Source organism: Zalophus californianus, chromosome 12 (genome assembly GCF_009762305.2).
Source record: "Zalophus californianus isolate mZalCal1 chromosome 12, mZalCal1.pri.v2, whole genome shotgun sequence".
NCBI lineage: Eukaryota > Metazoa > Chordata > Mammalia > Carnivora > Otariidae > Zalophus > Zalophus californianus.
In genome coordinates this window covers 43426288-43449038 of record NC_045606.1, presented here as the reverse complement: position 1 = coordinate 43449038, position 22751 = coordinate 43426288, and the positions used below count along the sequence as shown (strand labels likewise).

Below are 22751 nucleotides of genomic sequence, written 5' to 3'. Positions count from 1 at the left end.
GGAGGGAGGGGAGGAGGGAGAGAGGGAGGGAGGGAAAGAGAAAGAAAAAAGAGAAAAGAAAAGAAAAGGAAAAAAAGGGTAGTTGGACAGCTTCGGGTTGGATCAGCTTCGGGTATGGATGCTGTCACCTGCAAAGAAAAGAAGACTACAAAAAGAAGCCAAAGAAGCCTATCAAAAAAACCAAAGATATATATGGTCTCCTAAGAAGGGAGAAAACCAGGAGAAAATAAGTTCATTGAAAGGTGGGAAGGCCACTTGTAAAAAGGAGGAAGTAACCACCAGTATCAACTGCTGCAAAGAAGTAGAAAAAGGATGAAGCAGAGTAATTGAGGAAGATTCTGCATGGGGGCAAACTGAATTTATAGCTCAGAGAAGATCCTTAAGATGTTGCTGAGCAATTCCAGAAATTGGAAAGAAGAAAGGGAATATGGTATATTAGTAACCCAGGAATGCTACTGTACTGAACCTGAATCAGGTATCATCATTCTACCTTGAATCTGCCTGGGGGGTTGAAAGACAGTCTATAGGCACAATAAGTGAATACTTGAAGTAGAGACAAAACTAAGGAATCTAAAAGAAATTAGGGTCAAAAGCAGTGGTTCTTAAACTTATCACCTGTGGTGCTTATAAAAATGCTGATTCTTGAGCACCATTCCAGAGATACTGATTTCGCAGGTCTGTATGGGCCTTCCAAATTGCATATTTAACAGTACTTTAGAAGATCCTGGTGCAGGTGGTTTGTAGGCTTTGAGGAAAAATCACTGGCATTTGGGCTATGTGAATTGACGAGTGATGAAAATGTCAAATTATGATGTAAATCAGAAGACTGAAAAATTTTTGACAGAGCACAAGAAGGAATAAAGTGATGTTCACTTAACTTATTAAAGTTTAGTTAAAGGTAGTTCTGAGTCCCTGTCAAAATAAGAACTGAAACTAATAATTTAATATGGAGCAGGACAGGACAAGGCGAGGGCCATGGCAAGATAGTGTGGACCACAGTCTTATAATTTGCCTTACTTAGCATTCTACCAATGGAAAGTAACTTAAAAACAGCATATCTGATATTCCCAGAAAGTCAGATATCCATTTTTTAAAGTAACATGGAGGTAACAGAGAAACTTATATGCTATGACTAAGGAAGAATATATTATTAAAGGTTTCCACTGGAAATCAGGGGAGTGGGTGGCAGAGAGGGGAAGAAATACGGGGTATAAAGATAGGGTTCTGAAGAATTTACATGTATAAATCTCTACCCTTTGAGTCATACATGTAAAGCACATACTGAGATCTACTTTTCCAAAAGAAAGACATTAGTAGCATTTGAGAATGAGTACAAATTTCTTTACTGAGGCTTTTCGCAAGGGCACCTGGGTGGCTCTGTCAGTAAAGCGCCTGACTTCGGCTCAGGTTGGGACTCCAGGTCCTGGGATTGAGCCTCATGCCTGACTCCCTGCTCAGTGGGGAGTGTGCTTCTCCCTCTCCCTCTGCCCCCCCGCCCTTGCTTGTGTGCTTGCATGCATGTACTCTCTCTCAAGTAAATAAATAAATCTTAAAAAAAAAAAAGAATGAGGCTTTCGCTTGACATAAATGCAGTAAGAAATATTGAAGGGGCACCTGGATGCCTTAGTTGGTTTAGCGCCTGACTCTTGATTTCAGCTCAGGTCATGATCTCAAGGTCATGGAATCAAGCCCTGTGTCAGGCTCCATGCTCAGAGCAGATTCAGCTTGAGATTTTCTCTCTCCCTCTCCCTCTGCCCCCCTCACTTGTGCATGCACTCTCTCTCAAATAAATTAAATCTTTAAAAAAAAAAAAAGACATATTGTTGTTGTGTAAGACTGATGAATCACAGACCTGTACCCCTGAAACAAATAATGCATTATATATTAATTAAAAAAAGACATATTGAAGTCATATCATGTTATGAAATTCCAAATATGTTTACACAGTATGCCCTAAAAGTTAATAACCTTAATTTCCAGGCTTCATAAGGAATGTGAAAGACTAGTCCATAACCTTCCACATTTCCATCCTTAGGAGTTTTCAAACATTTAGATGGTAAAAGGATGTGTTGCTGATATATGCCTGTTTTCTATAAGTCATTCATTAGGCTTGATGAAATCTTTTATTATCAAAAACTTTATATACTTTGACAAAGTAAACTCATAAATTATCTTACACCTGTCTTCAATTGTTTAATTTTAAATTTCATTTTATTTACTTCCTACTTTGATTTCAGTTTCAGGTTTATAGTTTTCATGACCTTAACCAGGAAATAATACCCCCTCCACAGTCTATGGGAAATTTCTTGAGTATTTCTTCACCTCTTAACAAAATCTATCTTTAGTTAAAAACAAGTTTCCTTTTATGCCCATACCAGTTACATCTTTTTTTATTATTCAATTCTTGGTAGAACCAGTGTTTTAAATATGACCGTAAACCTTTACTTTCTAAATAATATGCCTTCTACTCATAAAATAAACACATCAGTGTATCGATATGTGTGAATCACAGAGGACCATAATTCTATACTCAATGTGAAAATAGTCATTACCATCATTATTAAAAAAAACTATGTGCTAATGATACACAATAGACATAGAAAAAATACCTTATGGAATAGTATAATATGTAATTTTAAAAGTTTAGAGAGCTATAGGTGCCTTAGTTTAAAAAACAGATGAATTATAAAGATAGCTTTCATCACCTCTTAACTCTAGCAAGAAATTAAAACAATGGACTTTTTGTGAATGGAAATGTTAGACATGACTTTACTCTGTTTAGTGTGAAACTCTGAAAGAGGCAAGAAAAGATTTATACTTGGTATGTGAAGACAAAAGATAAAACAGAAAACTGCTCTTCAGATTACTTTTAAAAACATTTCTTATATTCGAAAATCAGAACGTTAGCACTAGTTTTGAACTTTTCTCTCTGTAACTAAAATTACTGTTTAAGAATAAGAAGAGATACCTATTATTCCAAGTATTGCCATTAAACCTTTCACAAATAAGCAACCTGAAACTCACTGAACTGAAGCAACTTGCTAACGGTCACAAGCGTCATAAATAGTTAATATCTGGACCCAGTCTGTTTCTTTTCAAAGCTCATAAAGCTCTTTATTCTACAAGGTATTGCATACTTTGACTTTGCCTATATTTTAAATTACTGTTTTGTTACTCAACAATGCTTCAGATTATAAGAAACTCCATAAATTTAATGGCAGATTTTTAAGAAATAAATATTTTGACTTAAAAATATAAACTGCTTATAGACACATACCCTAATTTCAGAAATGTCAAAAAATGAACATGTTAAAATGTAAGTAACATGGCATAATACTCTGGCTATGTCCCCGACCCCTAATCTACAATATCTTATCAATCTTGGTAAGGATTCTATCAGAACATCTAGTTTAGAAAAATTAAATATAAATAATTGAGTTCAGAACTCAATTCCATTAACTTTCAGAGTCATTCTTTTAATTTTCCTAGCTTAGTTTTGAAGAAGTCTTACTTGTAGATAAACGGTACTTATGAAACAATACATAGGTTAGAAAGATAATTTTTAACAGATAAGTAAAGTTATCTTTACTTATCTTTCCAGTGTGGAAACACAATGATCAAATAGTTAAAATAAATGTTCAATAAATTAGAAGGAATAAACTATTTGCAGTGGGAATACATGAAATCTTACTCTGTTTTTTTGAAGCTAGGAGTTAAAGCCTTTCCTATTATTTAGGTTAGTTCCACAACTCTGAGAATGGGCTAGCCTATTTCAACTAGGACCACCTCTTTGTAGCAAACAAGGTCTCTCACTGTTATATTATATATAAATACTGGAATAGCAAGTTTACGTAATTAATATAGTCTACCTTCCTTCTGAATGCTTACATTAATATATTATATAATCCAAATTTAATAATGCTGGGTTAACAGGTAAAAGTATTCTTATTAACTTTTTAAATTCTGTAATGAAAATCCTTCAGCCTAACTACCAGATTTTTAGTAGGTGGCTTTTTCCTCCAACATAACATAAATATATATAATTAAAAAAAAAAAACGATTTAAAAACTAAAGGATGGGGGCGCCTGGGTGGCTCAGTTGGTTGAGCGACTGCCTTCAGCTCAGGTCATGATCCTGGAGTCCCGGGATCGAGTCCCGCATCGGGGTCCCTGCTCAGCAGGGAGTCTGCTTCTCCCTCTGACCCTCTTCCCTCTCGTGCTCTCTCTCTCTCTCTCTCTCTCTCATTCTCTCTCTCAAATAAATAAATAAAATCTTAAAAAAAAATAAAAAAAATAAAAAATAAAGGATAGTATAAAATTGGTGAGTTCTGAAAGGCATTCCCATGTTTGGCACCCTACTGTACTCTGATTATCTCTCAGTTATGAGTTAGTTTCCTATCACATATGGTATTCCACAGCATGCTATGCAAATACATCACGCCCACATACGACCTAAATTAGAAAATAGCTTGGTTTTTCCAGTTTGTAGTAAATGTAACCTAAAAACTGATTTAGTTTTTCAATTTTGCAAATTATTAACATTAAAAAATTCTAATTTTAGAGGTTCCAATCATTTTCTTTCTGTGAATATGATGTTGAAATATATACAAATATATGGCATAAACACTGACAAACTTTACCTGGAGTACAGAAATCATATTTTCAGAAAGATTCTTAAGGAATACCTACCCATGACATATCAAAGTATACCAATATGCTTAACATGTATTACTTAGACCCCACGGAAATTACCTTAAGTTATGGAACTAAATAGATCAGCAGAGATCCTAATTCTACTATAAAGAATAATCAACAGTCTTTTGTTTAGCTTAAAACTGTTACTTGATAAAAGTATTACCCGGAATAGGTTTCAGAAAATGTCTAGGACAATCAAGTAAAGAACCTCTGAGCAAGCAATAATGACAAATAGTAAGTTCAGTTCAGTACATAAATATTCAGTTTAAAAAAATACATTCTACTTAAAAAAAAAAAAAGCACAGTACCAACTATAATTAGTGGAATTGTTAATGACTATTACTTCTTATTGAATTCATAAATCATTGTTACTAGTCTAAAATTACAACACTCAGAAACTAAGGGCTTAAATAAGACATTTATACAAACAATCTTGCCTGCCATAGAAAATGCCAGCGTAAATGGCAATATCCTGAACTTAATCTAGATATAAGGTAGAAGATCCACTAGAAGATTGTGGGCTTTATCCCACATACTAGCAAAGAAGAAATCTAAAGTTTAAATATGTAACTACAACTATCATCAAGGATAACCATACTAGTTTTAATTCTCAGACTTTTAGTAAGTCTACAAACTACCACAGATTTGTTCTATGGTATTCTACTGTTAAGATATTGTATAAACAGTATTTTATGTTTATAAACAACTTGTCTCCAGACTTCTACATACCTGTATCAGTAAAAAGGCAAATTGAAACTCAGTAAAACTTGCTGAAGCACTGTTCTAAGCTTTAATGCTTGTCATACAAATGCTAGAAGAATACTGAATTAATACAGTTAAATGGTACAATTTTTAAATCTTTTTCTTTTTAAAGGGTCAGTTACAGACTTCAAATTTAAAAGAACTTTGAAAAGGATTACTTTAAGTAATCTCTACACCCAACATGGGGCTGGAACTCACAACCCCGAGAGTCGCATGCTCCACCAACTGAGCCAGCCAGGCACCCCTTATTTTTATATTTTTCATAAATTTTCATCATATAAAAAATTCAGATATCTAATATTACCAGATTAAATGTGCTTGTTTAATGTATCGTGGCAATACACTCCCTGGAGAGATTGTTTTGTTCAGTTCTTAAAGGGGCAAAATTCACAATGAATATTTTATTTGAAAATAAATATTTATATATGTAGTTTTTACTCAGGTATACCGTTTATAGAATTCTAGTTGCCTAATGCAGAAAACTAGAAAATAAAGATAAAAAAATCATACTTTCCCTACTCAGGGATTTCTAATACAAATGATTATCAAACAGTACCATTTGCCTCAGCAGGCATGTATTATTGCATTTGTAGTTCCAGAAAATCTTACATAGGGATGTAGATGACATTTCTATGCATATGAATTCAACTTACTATTGCTCAAAAAGAGTAGTACACTAGATAGATCAAATAAGAATGAACCAAATGGAGGTCTCCATTCTAAGACAGTTCATCTTGTAGTAGTCAGATAATGACCTGTCATGTATACTCTATAGCTTTTCACCAAACAGAGCTTAAATAAGGATGAAAAGTTAAAATCATAACTGGCACAGGCACTGTAAATTATGATATACATTTAAATTCTTAGTGGCATTTGTGAGTACATATGATGTGGATGAAACACTTTAAAAAACATTTATACATGTTCATTTAACCATGTCAAAATAAATTATCTTCATTTTGGGTGTTTTAGCAGACAGAATTTGTTGAGATCTATAACAAGTATACTCTAGAAAAAGACAGAATAGTAAACTGTGCCCTATATTTTAAAAAAATACAATACTTAGTCTACCTTGTAACTTACATGTAAGTATACAACATAATTTTAAAGTAGTTTGTTGACGTTTCACTTGGGTTATAGGCATTGTGCATATTTGTTTTAAAGATCTGAAAATTAATTCTTAGATTAAAATCTTTCTTAATAACTGAAGAAGTCATAATATACATAAAACAGAGATTCTTTATTCTTGACTGCTCATTAAAATAATTTAGGGAGCTTGTAAAAAATATAAATGTCCACCCTCATTCCCTCTCTCACCTCCTCCCAAATAATTCAGTCTAAAAACCATCAGGCTGGGCGCCTGGGTGGCTCAGTTGGTTAAGCGACTGCCTTCGGCTCAGGTCATGATCCTGGAGTCCTGGGATCGAGTCCCACATCGGGCTCCCTGCTCAGCAGGCAGTCTGCTTCTCCCTCTGACCCTCTCCCCTCTCATGTTCTCTCTCTACTTCATTCTCTCTCTCAAATAAATAAATAAAATCCTTAAAAAAAAAAAAAAACCATCAGGCTGGGGTGCCTGGGTGGCTCAGTCGTTAAGCGTCTGCTTTTGGCTCAGGTCATGATCTCAGGGTCCTGGGATCGAGCCCCGCATTGGGCTCCCTGCTCCGCGGGAAGCCTGCTTCTCCCTCTCCCACTCCCCCTGCTTGTGTGCCCTCTCTCACGGTGTCTCTCTCTGTCAAATAAATAAAATCTTTAAAAACAAAAAATAAAAATAAAAACCATCAGGCCAAAATAGGTGTCCTTGTGGGGTGAGACTGGAGAGTGATAAGAGATTAGTTTTCTATCAGGGGACTAATCATATAAAAATATTTAAGAATAATGTGGGGCACCTCAGTTAAGCATCCGACTCTTGGTTTCAGTTCAAGTCATGATCTCAGGGTTGTGAGATCAAGCCCTGTGTCGGCTCCCTCTTGCTTGCACTCTCTTTCTCTCTCTCTCATTCAAATAAATAAATAAATAAATAAATAAATAAATAAATAAATAAATAAATAGATTAATTAATTAAATAAAATCTTTAAAAATATATAATATTTAAGAATAATGGGATCCAGTTTTCTGTCAGGGAGAAAACTGGAATGGTTTCCAATGTCTATAAAGGTAGAAATACAGATGCAAATGTGGATGTATACATACATCTAATTCTTGGCTCTGTCTACTGAGACAACCTAGAAGGAATAGTGCAGGAACAATGAGCACATCTAGCACCCACATCTTGGTTTCTAAATACCATTCTCCACTGAAAGGAAATGGAGCTCCTTGGAGAAATGGCTGGTTCTAAGAATAGGGAAAGGGAAAGTATAGTTGAGCCTGGAACATCTTTAGTAAGAAAGTATTTAAATACTGCTGGGATCACGTCAAAAGGACATAGATGCTAGGTTGAAGTGTCACAAGACAGCCTGAAGTGGGTTCCATTAGCCAAATTTGGGACAATTACCAAAATAAATGGTAATAACCAATATAATCTACTGAATAAAACAGAAAATAAAGTTTGATGAGGAATAGGGTATTTGCATAGTATCAAGGAACTTCCTCAGAATTAATTAATTAAAAGATGAAGAGAATGGAGAAGACTTGAAGAAAACGAGTCAAGTAATTAAAGTTATACTTTATGAAAGATTACTCCAGTACCAGCATAGGAGTATGGTCCCCAAACGTTATCGTTGATGTACCCCCATACTAAACATATTTTAAATATGCATCTTAACATATGTATGTGTGAAGTTATATACTTATACTACAGTATTATATATTATTTACATTATAAAACACAGACACAGAAATTAAAATGGGATGTCATACAGAAGTAAGTTGGTTTTATTAGTTATCTTGTCTATCTCTTAGGGTGCAAACACTTCATTTTGGAGGTCTCTAGTAAAGAGAATGGGTAAAATAGATGAGTATGGCAGACCTGTTGATAGTTTCCAAAACAGGAGAAACTGATAGAATAAGGAAAAAGTGAGACACTGAATCAAGGCAGTAGCAATGGAGAAAAGGAACAAAGAGCACACTGGAGAAACATTTAAGGAAGAAAACTTTTACAGGACTCAGGAAGTGATTTTCTATATAGGACAAGGATTAACAAGGCTTGAAGATGATTCCAGTTATTTGGCTTGGATGAACAGATGGAATGAGAGGGAAGAAAAAGTAAGAGACAGGTGAAGAGGAGGATTAAGAATAAAATGAACTGCTTTTCCAGGCATACAGCACTCATTAACAATACTATTATCACAACACAGTAAAGAGCAGAAAGAAAAACACTAATGCATGATGATCGGTAGCAACGAACTAGCTCCACCTAACGTAAACATAATAGCTGCTGCCTTAGTCAAATGTCTTTGAAGCATAGCTTATGGGAGAAGGCATGTTTTGTGCATGTGTGTTTCCATGTGTTTGTATGTGTGTAAATTTGTGTTTCCATGTGTGCAAATTTGTGTTTCCATGTGTGCACATGTATATGTATGTATCTGTGTCCATGTAGTCATTTTTCATGGAGCCTAAAGTGAACTAAGTAGGTTTATAATGGGTTGATAAGGCAGAGAAAGCCTTATCATGCCATACTTCATGGGTCTGGATAGAATAAAAAGTCATTCTATATACAAATATTGAATGATTATGTTATCATACCCCAAACTAATATGTTGTATGTCAATTATTTCTTAATTAAAAAAACTATCCTACTTTTAGGTAAATTGTTACTAAATCAGTATTAAAACTAACTACACTTAGTATTTTATCATGTACTGAAACTCAAAATTATGGATTATGATATGATGAATCTTCTTAGATTTTAGTGGAATTTCCAAAAAAGTAATAAGCAGGATTTGTGACAGAAGATTTTTGCCCTCATAAAACCCACAGCAATAAACCTATTACTTGAGAGACAAAGACATGTATAAATGTATTATGCTGCTGAGAATATACATGGTGATATTTTAGAGTTTCCCTGCTACAAAAAATTTGGAGACAATATTAACAGTTACATTAATATTTAAAGTGCAATGCATTTTCAAGCACATATTCACCTATATACCCTCACCTTGTAGTTTATCTAAAATTCTAAGCAAAATAAATAATTTCTTATTTGGGAGTTGAATTTTCATCATAAAAGTTAAGACTTCTTGGACTTAATAATCCTGACTACCACAGAGAAAGGAAGTTGGATATATTATGGCTGTCACAATTTTACACATTCACTTCCCCCTACCTAACTTTATTAGCAACTGATTCACTTCCCTTCTCCTGGCAGTAACGATTTCTATCTTACTTTTCATATCATTAAAATATATGAACATGGCAAACATACCCAGTATTACCTAACAAATGACACTCCACCAAATCTAATAGAAGAAAATGAAAGACAAGCAAAGTATATTAACTTCCATTGTGAGATTCTTTTAGGCCCTAAGATTATACTAATTTTGACTCTGATGTTAATAGTATACTGATTTCTTAATTTAAAATAGCTCCTGCAGCAATTCACTGAATTATAAAGCATGACATTATATCTATCAATGCATTCTTCTTGGGACCCAAACTGGCAAACATCTTTCAAAGGAAAATGTAAACAAATCTACTACCTGCTGGTCAAGAATAGAAGTCTTCAAAAGTAAACAAAACAGAATGGATGCAACACAAATATTCAAGGTAATAAATTAAGTTTCCAGCTGAACTCTTACATTAAATTTAATTTTTTATTGGAAAAAAAAGTATAAGTACACCATAGTCATGTTGGTATGATAAAAATACAACTCCACTTCACTGATGTAAACCTTACAGTAAAATGTTGTGACATTCCAAAGGTTATAGATCCCATAATTGGATGAAATTTTGACCAAGTTGGCTGTTTATATCTGGTATTCAATCAGAGATTGAATACAGGAAATACAAGTTTCCTAACAATGTGCCTTCCTAATGGATTTCCATCAGCATCCAAAGACTTACTGTCTCGTAAAGAGGGAAGAACAGAAACAAAAATAAAAATACTTTATCCTTCTCAATGGCTACCGGCATCCTAGTGCATTACAAAAGGTATGATATACTCCTAACATATGTGAAATAGGCCCCCTTTCATTTTCAGTATTCATTAATGGAATTACTATATAACTTAAAGCCATTCTTTAAGCACTGAATAAATGGTACACATTTATAGTAGTACAGAACCTTTTCAAAAGAATGTATGCAAAAAAAGTGTATTTATAAAGGGCAATAAATCCTTTAAAAGATGCTTTCCTAATTTGCTTGTTGAGGGTAGGAGGAAACCCCACATAAAAACTGTTTTAGAAAAATCATATTATACCACAAAGAGTCCCATAAGACAACTCTCTAAAATCTATAGTACAACCACAATTTTTTCATTTTTAAATACAATTTCTGTAAAGCATTTTTTTAATCATGGAATAAAACTTTTGCTATTAAATATGCTCCCTCTTAAATCAAGGTCTTAATAAAATGCCTGGAAAATAATTTTTGATATTGTATAGTTTAAAATCTTGGGAAAAAATGCTTGGTTATTAAATAAAATATGCATTATTTTCTATTTTAATAATCATTATACAAATATGTAAAATTTTTAATAAAGTTGGTTACTTAAAGAATGCTTTAAATAGGTTTTTTTCTATAACCAAATGTTTTTCTGCAGTTTTTCATAAATAAATTTTTACAGATAGCTTCTGTGGTAATCTAGGTAATCATTTTGACTTAAAAAATATGTATTTTGGGATTTTTTGTTTTTGTCTTTTTTACTAGAGCTTATACTTTATTAAAAGGTAAAACTGCAAACATTTATACAGATATCCATTATGCCTTTGGGATTATTCATGATTTTGGTATATTCTGAAAACAGTGAATACCTATCCTTTGGAGGATCTCAAATTAAAAACAGATCATTCATTAATGAATTACTAGACTCAATCCACATACCATTTTCCTTGGCCTGATTATCAAGGTTTCTGAACATTCAAAATTAAGACTCAGAATCTAAAGGCAACAATTAGGCCAAAAAGAAAAAAAAAATAATACACACACACACACACACACACACACACATATTTGATTCCACAATCAGAAAGGAATTCAGTATAAATTTTAATTAACTCTAGGACAGACAAATGCCATTAAAATGGCATTTAAGAAAGATGGTTTCATGTCCATATTACAGTAGATAGCTGATTTCCATTGTCTATTTAAAGAACAATTTGATTAACCTACAGCTGACCAGAATGTCTTAGTTCAAACACATACAATATTTTTGTCAAATGAGTTAAAGTACCAGGAGTCTATTCAGACTTTAAAGAAACAATAATCTTAAACTGTAGATTACTGCAATTTAAGGTTGTAACATTGATATTCAAAAGATATAATTTCAGTAATTTTTTGAGATAAAATATTAAACAGCCTTATTATCTTTTTACTTAGCTAAATAAATATCAAAAATAAAATTTTAGGATATAGAAATTTAGGATATAAAAAAGAATAGACTTATCTTTTACTCCACCCCTATATTCATGTTTTGTTTCTTTATTTCCACATGAATGAAATCAAATGGTATTTGTCTTTCTCTGACTTATTTCGCTTAGATCTCAAAGAACAGATTTTATAAAACATTTACAATATACTTAATGAGTCATCTACAAAATAAAATTGGATTTTATTGGTTATTCTGTTGATTCACATTTATATATGTTAATATGTATTTGTCAAAACAAATTTCTTATGACCCAAAGCAGAATTTCCCTGCCATTCCTTATATGTCGTAAATTAGCATAGGGTGACTTTCTTTGGCGACTAGTAACACTATTTAATATGTTACAGTTACATAGAAAATACACAAAACAGCTAAAATATTTTGGAAGAAACTACTATAATTTAGTAGAGCTGTTTATTCCTTATTTTAAAGGCAATAAAATCACCATCGCAAAATATTCTTAAAGTACATTAGATTAAAATGTTGGTCGTTCACAATTATACTTATCTTTAAAGTTAGGAACTGATGGTATGATATGGCTATCAAAATGATGTAAAACACTTCTTATGGACTATTTTTCTCCTTACCTTAGAAGATGAAGAATCACACTCCTGACATATCCATCCATAGCCTGTTTGTTTAGGAGACTTTTTCAAAGGAGGATCCAAACAGCCAAAATGGTAGCACAGTCTGCATTCATCACACCTGCAGGGTAAACAGATTTATGGTATGTCTAAATAATATAAAAAAACTATCTTTTTCAAAGACAAATGGCAAACTACTACACATTTCAACATCGTTAATTCTATGCTTAGTTCACAAAATTATTAAAGTCTATGACAATCTAAACCTGAAATAAATATCTTAGGAAAAAACAAAATACAACAAAATTAACAAAGTAAATATCATTTAGAACACTTTGATAGTAGAAATGTTAAGAGCATAAGAATGAATGTATATGTATAGTCAAATGTGTTCAAAACTAACACAATTTCAGTTTTGAACTTCAAGAATTAATCATTTACCCATTATCTTAAAAATATTTAAGATACATATAATTCTAGATTATGAATTCAATCTAATACATTGTGATTACTTAAAAAAACTTAAGCTGTAATCAATCCTATACAATTTATACCTTATCACTCTTTCTCCAAGTGAAGGTAGATTGTAAATACACTTTCTAATATTTACAGCATGCTAACGCCATCTAGCAAATAAAAACCGTCCTAAGAATTTGGTATTATTTTCTCAAATATAAATATTCTCAAAATTTACCTGTCACTTTCTCTCAGTGCATTTGGTTTTTCAGAGTACCTCCTAGTACATCTTAAAGCTTATTAACAAATATTTTGATAGTGTCTTTGCCACCTATGATGTACAAAATCTAAGAAAACTATCATACCTATTCTTCGTTTCAGACAATCTCATCCTGCTGACAATGAAGAAAGATCTGCATTATTTCATTGTTTTTGTAAAAAGAAATTTGCATCAGTTGGAATAACAAGACCAAAATTTAACAACAAGTAACAAAGATGTATACATCTTATAGAAAGGATTATCTCCTCATTTTCTTTGTGCTCTTTTAAGTTAAAATTAAATACTTTTCTTCAATCTGTCATTCTCTTATATATTATTTTCTCTTACTGATTTAAAACACTGAGAAATCCACAACTATGAAACTAAGAGAAAAATTTTATAATACATGTATTACTTGAATAAAATGCAAAATTACTATTCAGTAACCTTTATTAGAAACAAGGGGGAAGGAACTAGTGTTATAAACCAAACACAAAGAAAAATAATTGATTTTCAAAAACCATCACAATAAAAGGGACTATAAATCTACATTTATGTAAAAATGTCAAATCATGCTACAAAATCCAATCGTCCAAAGACCCATTTTGGAAATCAAGAGTTTTAGAAAGTTAGCAACTTTAGCTAAGTTATTCAGTTATAAATAAGTTTAAAACACAGTATGTCATAAGTTAATGCATTTCTTCCTCTACAACTTTCTTCTTATGAACCAAATAAACTTATGCACTTTTCCAAAAACCTTTTTTTAGACTCAAGACACAGACTTGTCTATCATGGTAATTCCTAGCTACATGAAAACTAAAATCAAATATGAATAAGAGCACTTTATTTACTATGCCAATATAAATAAACCAAAATATATTTAAAAGCAGCCAAAATATTCAAATACGTGTTATTCTGGCATTAAGAAAAAATAATAGATAATATGTAACATAAAGAGACTAAATGGCAAGCCCACACAATTTTATGTTCTTTCTTGTCAATTCAACTTATTTACCTTTCAATAGTTAAAACTTCAATTACATTACATATAGTTAAAGGAACCTTCAGAATCATCTTTGATGGGAAATTTAAAAAGAATCACCTTCTTTGCTTCATCAAGAAAATACATTAAATATAATTTACTTTATTTTGTCATCTCAGGGTCATGAATACAAGTAACATGCTGCTGTGTGTCTAACAGCGTGCCAGCCTTTTGTGTTTGGAGTACTATCTGTCTGCTGTTCTGTTTGAATTCTTGTATTCAACTTTTATAGGTTTTCAGGGTCCTGAACTGCTTGAAAATTATCGGCTACTGCTTTCTGATATTGTGACTCTATTTGTCTAAGCATTTCCCTAACAGTAATTTGTTGTGGATTTAGAAAACAGATCTTTAACCTTGGTAAAACTATGCAAAGGGACAGTTAAAAGACATGAAAATGAGAACTTCGACTGAGTTAAGTACATGGATTAAATTTTGGTTAACTATATAGTCCTTTTTGCTTCACTTCAGGTTTTTGGGCAACATCCCTTAGAGTTCAGATTGCCAATAATCCGGGCTCTTGATAGGTGAAGAGTTAACAACCTAATTATTGCATATTTACTTTAAAACTGTGTCATAACTTGAATTTATGATTTATAGTGTATAACTCACATCAAACATCATGAATATAAGGGTGAATTTTAACATTATTTTTCACCTTCATCTATGCAGGTGATTCTTGTTGTATCTATGTATTTCCAGCTAATACATTTAAGAACAAGTTTGCTACACTTAGATATAGTTCCAGTTTGTACCGGATTTTTCAATTTATTATAAAATCAAGTTACCAGCTCAAGAATAAATGCACAGGGAAAAGAAAGGTTTTATATGCTAGATTTGTTAGATGATAATGCTGAAAGTATATGCCATTTGGAAATAATGTAATCCTTACTGACTACTTCATTAGTAATACCTTTTAGAATAACTTAGTCTCCATATGGAACTCTAATGTATTTGTAATGGGTCTCAGAGGAAAGGCAAAATTTGCTTGTCAGAATTAGGGGGTGATATGAGAATTCTCTCAAGTTATAGCACACTCATCAGTAAAAAAAAAACTGTTAATATACTTAGGAACTGTCAAAATCCAGGAGAGGAAAAACACAGAGAAATAAATCAATCTTGAAATCAATAGCTCTGTTAATAAATATGCAAATTAAAGCTCTTTCTACAAATGACTAGACTTATTTCCATGTGGAAAAAATATGGTTATTTCTACATTAGAATATTGAGGACATCCATAGCTTTATGTGCTGGTAACAAAAATATCCTGAATGATACAAGTAAACTCCAACAGAATTTGTAAGAATTAATACATCATAGACAAATGCAAGAGATACCATCAAGAATCCTAGAAACCGAAGAACAATGTAGATGGTAAAAGTAGTGGATTACTTATTTCATTCACACACACACACACCACTTTGGAAACTTTAGCAAATTTTGTCAGCCAATAAATTCTAGCTATGTTATAAATTTAGATCTTTTTTAAAAATTGAAAATCAGAAACTCCTAAGGGTCTGCAATCATTCTGCTACCTAAAAGGTGAAATAAAGTTGAAGTAGTTATTGATCAAATTATCATTTATGGTCTCTACTTCTATTTCTTACATACACCTGGAAACACGTAACTGCAGCACATAGGACACATACATATTTAATTAATCAAAAAAGTGAATGTTTTAAAATCTTTTCCAAGAGCAGTCATTGACCCACAAAAGCACAGTGATATAACACAATATACTTTATTAAAGAACACAAATGTCTATGTAAAAAAAAAAAATTATAATATACCAACAGCACATATACTAAGTAGAAAGGCAGTATCTTAAAATGTTTAAAGAGAATATTAAACTAACCCATAAAGAAACACTATGAATTTTTTTAATAAAATACAAATTGGATGCTTAAAGAAGTATCCTTTAAACATCTAATAAATATTGTACACATTAACACTATAGGGCATTCTAAAATTACAGTTCTAATGAGATAAAATGAATCCCATTTATAAGATGAAAGGAAACCTGATTGTTTAGATTATTACTAAATACAATCTCCTAGGTATCAGATTCATAAAGGATACAGATGTAAATAATAAAGCAGCTATATATATGTGGTCTTTTACACAATGATTTGACAAAATGCAGTGACCAAATAAACACAGTTCTATATGTATTTAAAATACTTACTTAGCATACGGTTAAGTATAGCACCCTAGACAAAGAAGAGGAAGAAAATGACTTATGTTCATGTCCTAAGATCCATACAACAAGCAGTCCTTGGTTTATCTGATTACTGAGAATGTGAATACAAGTAAAAAGAAACAACTGATTTATTTCCGCCTGTGCCAAGAAAAGGCTAAAAGCCAGTATTCCAAAGGATTTCTTTAACCCTCTTAATTTCCAATTGATAATTTCATTAGAATACACTAAATACCTATTTTTAAACTAACTGAAACAATTAAGTGCACCTCCTATGCATATAACTTATAGCCAGATGATAAGCTAAACTTCAGAAGAAGAGAAATCCTTAACATGAGACTTGAAAAGGGATGTACATTTTTTTGTGATCAAGTTGATACATAATCACAGCTATTTTTCATGTCAAGGAACATTTTACTTAGATCCATGTCTATATATGGTAAAATACTGATTGAAATATATATACTATTGCATCTGTTCACTCAAAAAGAAGACTAAATATTGAGAGAACTGATGGGTTGGGCTTCCTTACTTTTTCATGATTTCTTTGTAAAACTTCTATATGAGAAAGATCAAAAGAATTTATCTTTAATACTAACATTACTTAAATAAAATCTCACTAGCAGCTTAAAACACCCAAACAAATCTATTAACAGTAGTGATAGATTCTTTCATTGAATAGTAGCCAATTATTTCAATTACTCATTTTAACAGATGGAGAAAATGCTGGATTGTGGCCCATGAGTCAAATCACTTTTAAGATAATACATGCTTGAACAAAATTCTGCATTCTACCAATATCAGAATAACATTTCATATCAATAAAGACATTTTACTCTTTGTATTTTACAATTTTAGTGCAAACCACCTATATGACCATTTTCTAAACAAAATAATTAGAAAATGTACTTATATCATATTTTACAAATAGAAGACTAATGTGGACATCTTCAACATATTTTCATTAACACCACTATAGACCTCTATTTTTATCACAGGGAATAATGAATGAATGAGTGATAAGAAAGATAAATATACTCTTTACCCGTGAAAGTATATTAATTGATAAAAGTATCTGGATAATTACTGAAATCCAAATTCATATTTAATGATAACTTAAATAATGACATCAATTCAGTTAGCTACATCTGTAACAGCCAGGTTACAAGATTCAAAGAGAAACAAAAAAATAAAACATGAAACAAAAAGAGTTCATATAAAAATACACAATTAAGGTCAAGTACCTCCTCACAGCATGAAAGAATGATTAGACATTTCCATACCTGAAACACGTCTGCTTTGTTCTTTAATAAACTGATCTCCATCTGCTCATGCCCTTGAAAATTTTTCAGCAGTACAACCTGCTGTGCTCAAACCCCACATAACTTTGTATTTCCCTGTTCATAATTAACTAATTATGCTCTAATCAATAGTGTAGATCCTGATTTTTACAATGTAAATCAGATAAATGAGATAATAGCTGGGGTCAATCTCATTTTATTTACAAAGCCCAGCATGAACATCCAATTTCATTATATCTTATGTACCTGAACAGCAGTGAATCTTATCAGCAGGCCTATAGAAAGTCTTAGAGTGAGCCCTGGGAGAAAGAGGCCTATGTTTTTATAAACAGTATTTGCAAACCATGTCCACCTCAGAAATATTTTTAATCACAATCCTTAATACTATGTAAATTTACAAAGTGCTGACTCAGACAGGTAGGAAAAAAATCTATCTTCATATGCATGCAACCCTAAAGCTGAGTCTCTTAAACAAGTTTCATTTGTCAAAAATAATTTTAGAAAATAAAAAAAAAAATTTTTTTTTTTAACATTACATTTCACTCTGCTGTAGAAAGTCCTTCTACAACTCCTTGAATAGATTTTGGTGAAATATTCATAAAATATTTCCATATTGTGAATCAAGTAAAACAGTGGTAAGTTTTGTCATCAAATAAGGAACATTGTTTAAAAAGAGTGATAGGATGTATAAACAAGGAAATAGGATAATGATAGTAAGTGATTATTATTTACTGGTCAGTAATCTATTTTTAATGCCGTAAATGTAAAATCAGATAAACGTCAAGAAATACATGAATAATGACGGTATATAAGTGATACATAAATATCATTTCTAAACTTAAGATGGATAAAGGTTAAGGCTAACCTTTTCATGTTCAAACATAACCCTAATTTCCAACCTTTTTTTAAACAAAGAATTAGTGAATTATGGACAAAGGCTATGTTCTTTGACTGATTTGTTATCTAAAATAGTGCTGTCCCCATAATAATTAAAATTAAAAAGTAAAAAGAAATTGTTTAAATGACTTTATAAAAATAAAGACACCGTATGTGTTATAGATGTAACTCCTACAAACTTATCTAGAAACAAATATTTTTGAAAATGCAAGGGCTCTTTTAAGGACATTAACTCCATCTTCAATCAATGTCAACCACAATACAATGATTCTTTTAAAAACTATTATATACAAATGGTTCTCAAAGTGCTTGGTCCCTGACCAGCAGTATCACTCAGGGATTTGTTAAAAATGCAAATTTTCAAGCATCATCTCTGACCTATTGAATTAGAACCTGTAGGGAGACAAAAGGAGGGAGTAAGGCAGGCAGGAGGACAGTAAGGAGGTGGACAAACAATCTGTGTTTTAACAAATCCTTCCTATGATTCCGATGCACTACGAAGTCTGAGAACCACCCTATATACTACTATGTCATTCTTCTTGTATTTCTGAGTCCCTTAATTTCCTTCCTGATATTTTAGTGTATTTTTCCTTTCCCTACCTTGTGAGAAATAGCCATCGATTACCTGTCCTGGCGATTTTACACACCTGTGAAATATGCATCATTTAGTGCATATTTTCTTAAGGACACATTAATATCTCCTTTGAATAGCAATTGAACCAATTATGGAAAAGAGTTAACTTCATATTGTGGAAATATGAGAGCACTTAGGAGATTATTAGGAGAAAATGTTTTATTCTACTCCCTTTAAAAGTTCTCTTACTGTGAATACATGTTTGCAGGACCAATGATCTTATGGATTATGAGATTTGTATTTGCGATGTGTGACAAAGATTTTAGTGTTAGCACCAAATATGGAATAGCATATCTACCATTGAAGAATGTAAGACAGAGAATGATGATAATGTAGTATTATAATTAGAATCAGGGTATAAAGGATTTTGATTAATAGTGACACCAAAACCACAAGGCTTAATGATTTCTCAAAAAATCTAAAATAAAATGACCGCTAGTAATTTCTCACCATATATCAAGGAGGGCCAGGAACATTAGCATATTCTTTTAAGGAAATGGCAATCTGTCATTTTTCTTATAATCAGTTGCAGTTAAGCAATAGTAATAATTATCAACTTTCCCTTAAGCTTATGTAGAGATAATGAGTCCTTCCTTACTCCAGAAAAAAAAAAAATGCCTAATGGTTTTGCTATAGGCTATTATTTTTCCTCCAATGTTAAAAGATCTTTTGATAAGTTAATAATCTCAGTTTCTACGTATTTTATATACATATTACTTTTATTAAACATCTTATCCAATAATATGATTCTTTACTGTAACTACAGATTACTAGCATACAGCAACTTTACACTACACTTGCTTTTGTTATCTATAACATTGCCTACACTATTCCTAAAGTTTAAACTATTTTCACTTGCCACTATACCTGAAAAGATGTCCAAACCACAATTATGAATCAGGAAATTCCAAGAGACATGTTAACAATTACATGTATATGTACACTTCAATTTCAGCCAAGAGTCTCTTCTAAATCAGTTCAATGGAGTGATGAATATTCAACATATTTCTGTCGTTGATTTAAAACTGGATCATTAAAACTTGAAGATCAAATTTTAATTCTGTAAACCTCTGGAAAAATATAGATGTTGATGAAGATCTTTCAGCTGGAAGGTTGTATAGTCATTAAGCCTTGTATCTCCCTCTTTATTTCATAACCTCATATTTAAGGTCATGAAAAATAAAATTATATTGAACAAAGAAAGTTCATATGAAATCAGTAAAGACTGAATAAATTTGAGTATTACTAAAAAAATATCTAGAGATCAACACAGATATATTTTACTAATGAGCTTAAAATCTGAAGTTGTAAAAGTTTCATGCTAATAATATTAGTGCTTTCACACTAGGACTAATGAGCCAAAACTAGAATGGCATATGCTTCACAAGTCTTTCACTTTTGTTGAATTTTAAATAGAAATAACCTTTAATATAAGAGTCTATAGTTGTTTCCCAATGTAACATTTCACATATGAATATATGTTTTAAGTTGGATGAAACAGAATAGCAGACTAGTGGAATGCATTGTCTTTCTTGTTTGTTACTGGTATTGTTCAACAACAACAGTGAGTAGCACATTGCATTTAAGTCCCACAGGCTTCCATAACTCTTCAGTAAGTCCAAACACTGTATATCATCATTTGCCAAAGAAGCAAGAGGGAAAGACATTACTTAATAGGACAATTGACAAGACATTATCTACTATTTTTCAACAATGCACATATCAAATGTTTCTGATTAGTGCAAGAAAGAAAAAAAAGAAGAAAAAAATAGAAAAAAATCCACACAGGCAAATTAACTGCCTTGTCAGTCCAAGCAACAAACCAATCAATTACATTCTATCCAAACCTGACAAGCAAAGGCAACTTTTTGCAGTGATAAGCTTATGGGAAGGACAAGATAGCTGTTCTCCTTTACTTTATGTACTCTATTGAGAGTGTTATCCACATTTTTAAAATCACACTTATAAAAGAGGTTTCCAGGATTGCCTCCGAGGATGAGCTGTGGCAGAGTTGGGTCTCATGAAGGGTATCTACACAGTAAAGTGATAAGAAAAGAACATTAACATTTAAAGATCATAGCAGCTCTGTACTATGTCTTATGAAACATACTAACAATACCACAGTAGATTCAAATAACATATGATTTGGTCCAAAGAGATAGATACCCTAAACCTAAATGCCATGATCTTGTACAGGTTCTTACTGGTTAAAATGGAATCATTTTATCCTTTGAAACATTGAGTTGCCTCCTCTTGTATTATTAGTATTGTTATTATTAGTTTTAGTTGTCAAAATAAATCTATCTTACTAAAACAGAAAAGGATATATAAAAATGTTGGAGGGTCTGTATTTACATAAGCAAACATGTATTTGATCAATAAATGTTTCAAAAAATTGCAGTTTGCTCTTTTTTCTTCAACTATGGCAATTTAGCAATTCTTGAGAAACTATGCTGAAGGCATACTGAATGCAACTGTGCTGAAAACAAGCACACCTAATCACCATGTTACAGGGCTAGTTCTGCTCAACAAGAGAGTCTCAGGGAGGACATTTTCAAATGATTCTTATCCCCTGTGCTTACACATTGCCTTCCTTTGTTAAGGACAGTATTAGACATGTTTGGTTACAATTGTGAAAAGTGTATCTCGAACTAGCTATTTTAGTGGACTGTGCAACAACAATGGCAGAGAATATATCTCACTGGAAGAACTGGTAGATTATGAATGCACTAATTTTAGCCAAATTTTCAAAACTCATTCACTTCCATTTATTTCTCAAAACTTTTTCTGGTGTTTCTTGTATTTATTTCACTAGCAACATGTATTCATTTGCTACCTTCATGCATTTTCAGAGGAGAAATGTTAGGTGCTTAGTGATTAGAAGAGCATTTTTTTTTTTTTTTTGGACTGTGGTAAACACAGAAATTTATTTCCTTCAGATATCTATACCTATGTAGATGAGGTGAAACTGTCAAAGTAGTCACACATCATAGAGAAACTTCATTTTAAAATTTACTAGAAAGATGTGTTTAATGCTTCTAAGTTCCATTGAGAAAAAGAAAGTGAAAAGTGGCACAAATCACAGACAAATACAGCACTACTGAGAAGAGCTACCACACCAAGCTGAATAATTTCCAAAGAAAGCAAAAACAAAACTGTACAAGAAAAAAAAGAATATAATGTGAAACATACTTTTCAGAGAAATGTACTTATCGACATAGGAGAAATAAACAGAAAGAGTTGAATTCCCTTGTCGAATAACAAGGACATAGGGAGAGCTGAATTCCCTTGTCGAATAGTCGTATGTGCTAACTTTTCTCAGTGCTTCAGTCTCTAAGAGCTTTAAGCACATTCTGAATGTGATATTTTGAGAAGTGCTTTGACTGCAACTTAAGAACTACCACATAA

General features: G+C 32.0%; 1 protein-coding gene across 14 annotated transcripts in view; it reads right to left on the bottom strand.

Annotated features, from left to right (window-relative positions):
• PHF14 (PHD finger protein 14) overlaps positions 1-22751 on the bottom strand; it is a 225257-nt gene that overhangs the window by 69696 nt on the left and 132810 nt on the right. For 9 of the 14 annotated variants that reach the window (XM_027573355.2, XM_027573358.2, XM_027573356.2 and 6 more), the window contains one exon: positions 12564-12681. In XM_027573355.2, the coding sequence (XP_027429156.1) occupies positions 12564-12681 (118 nt within the window). The other 5 variants (XR_003516385.2, XR_003516386.2, XR_003516387.2 and 2 more) reach the window with 5 other exon arrangements.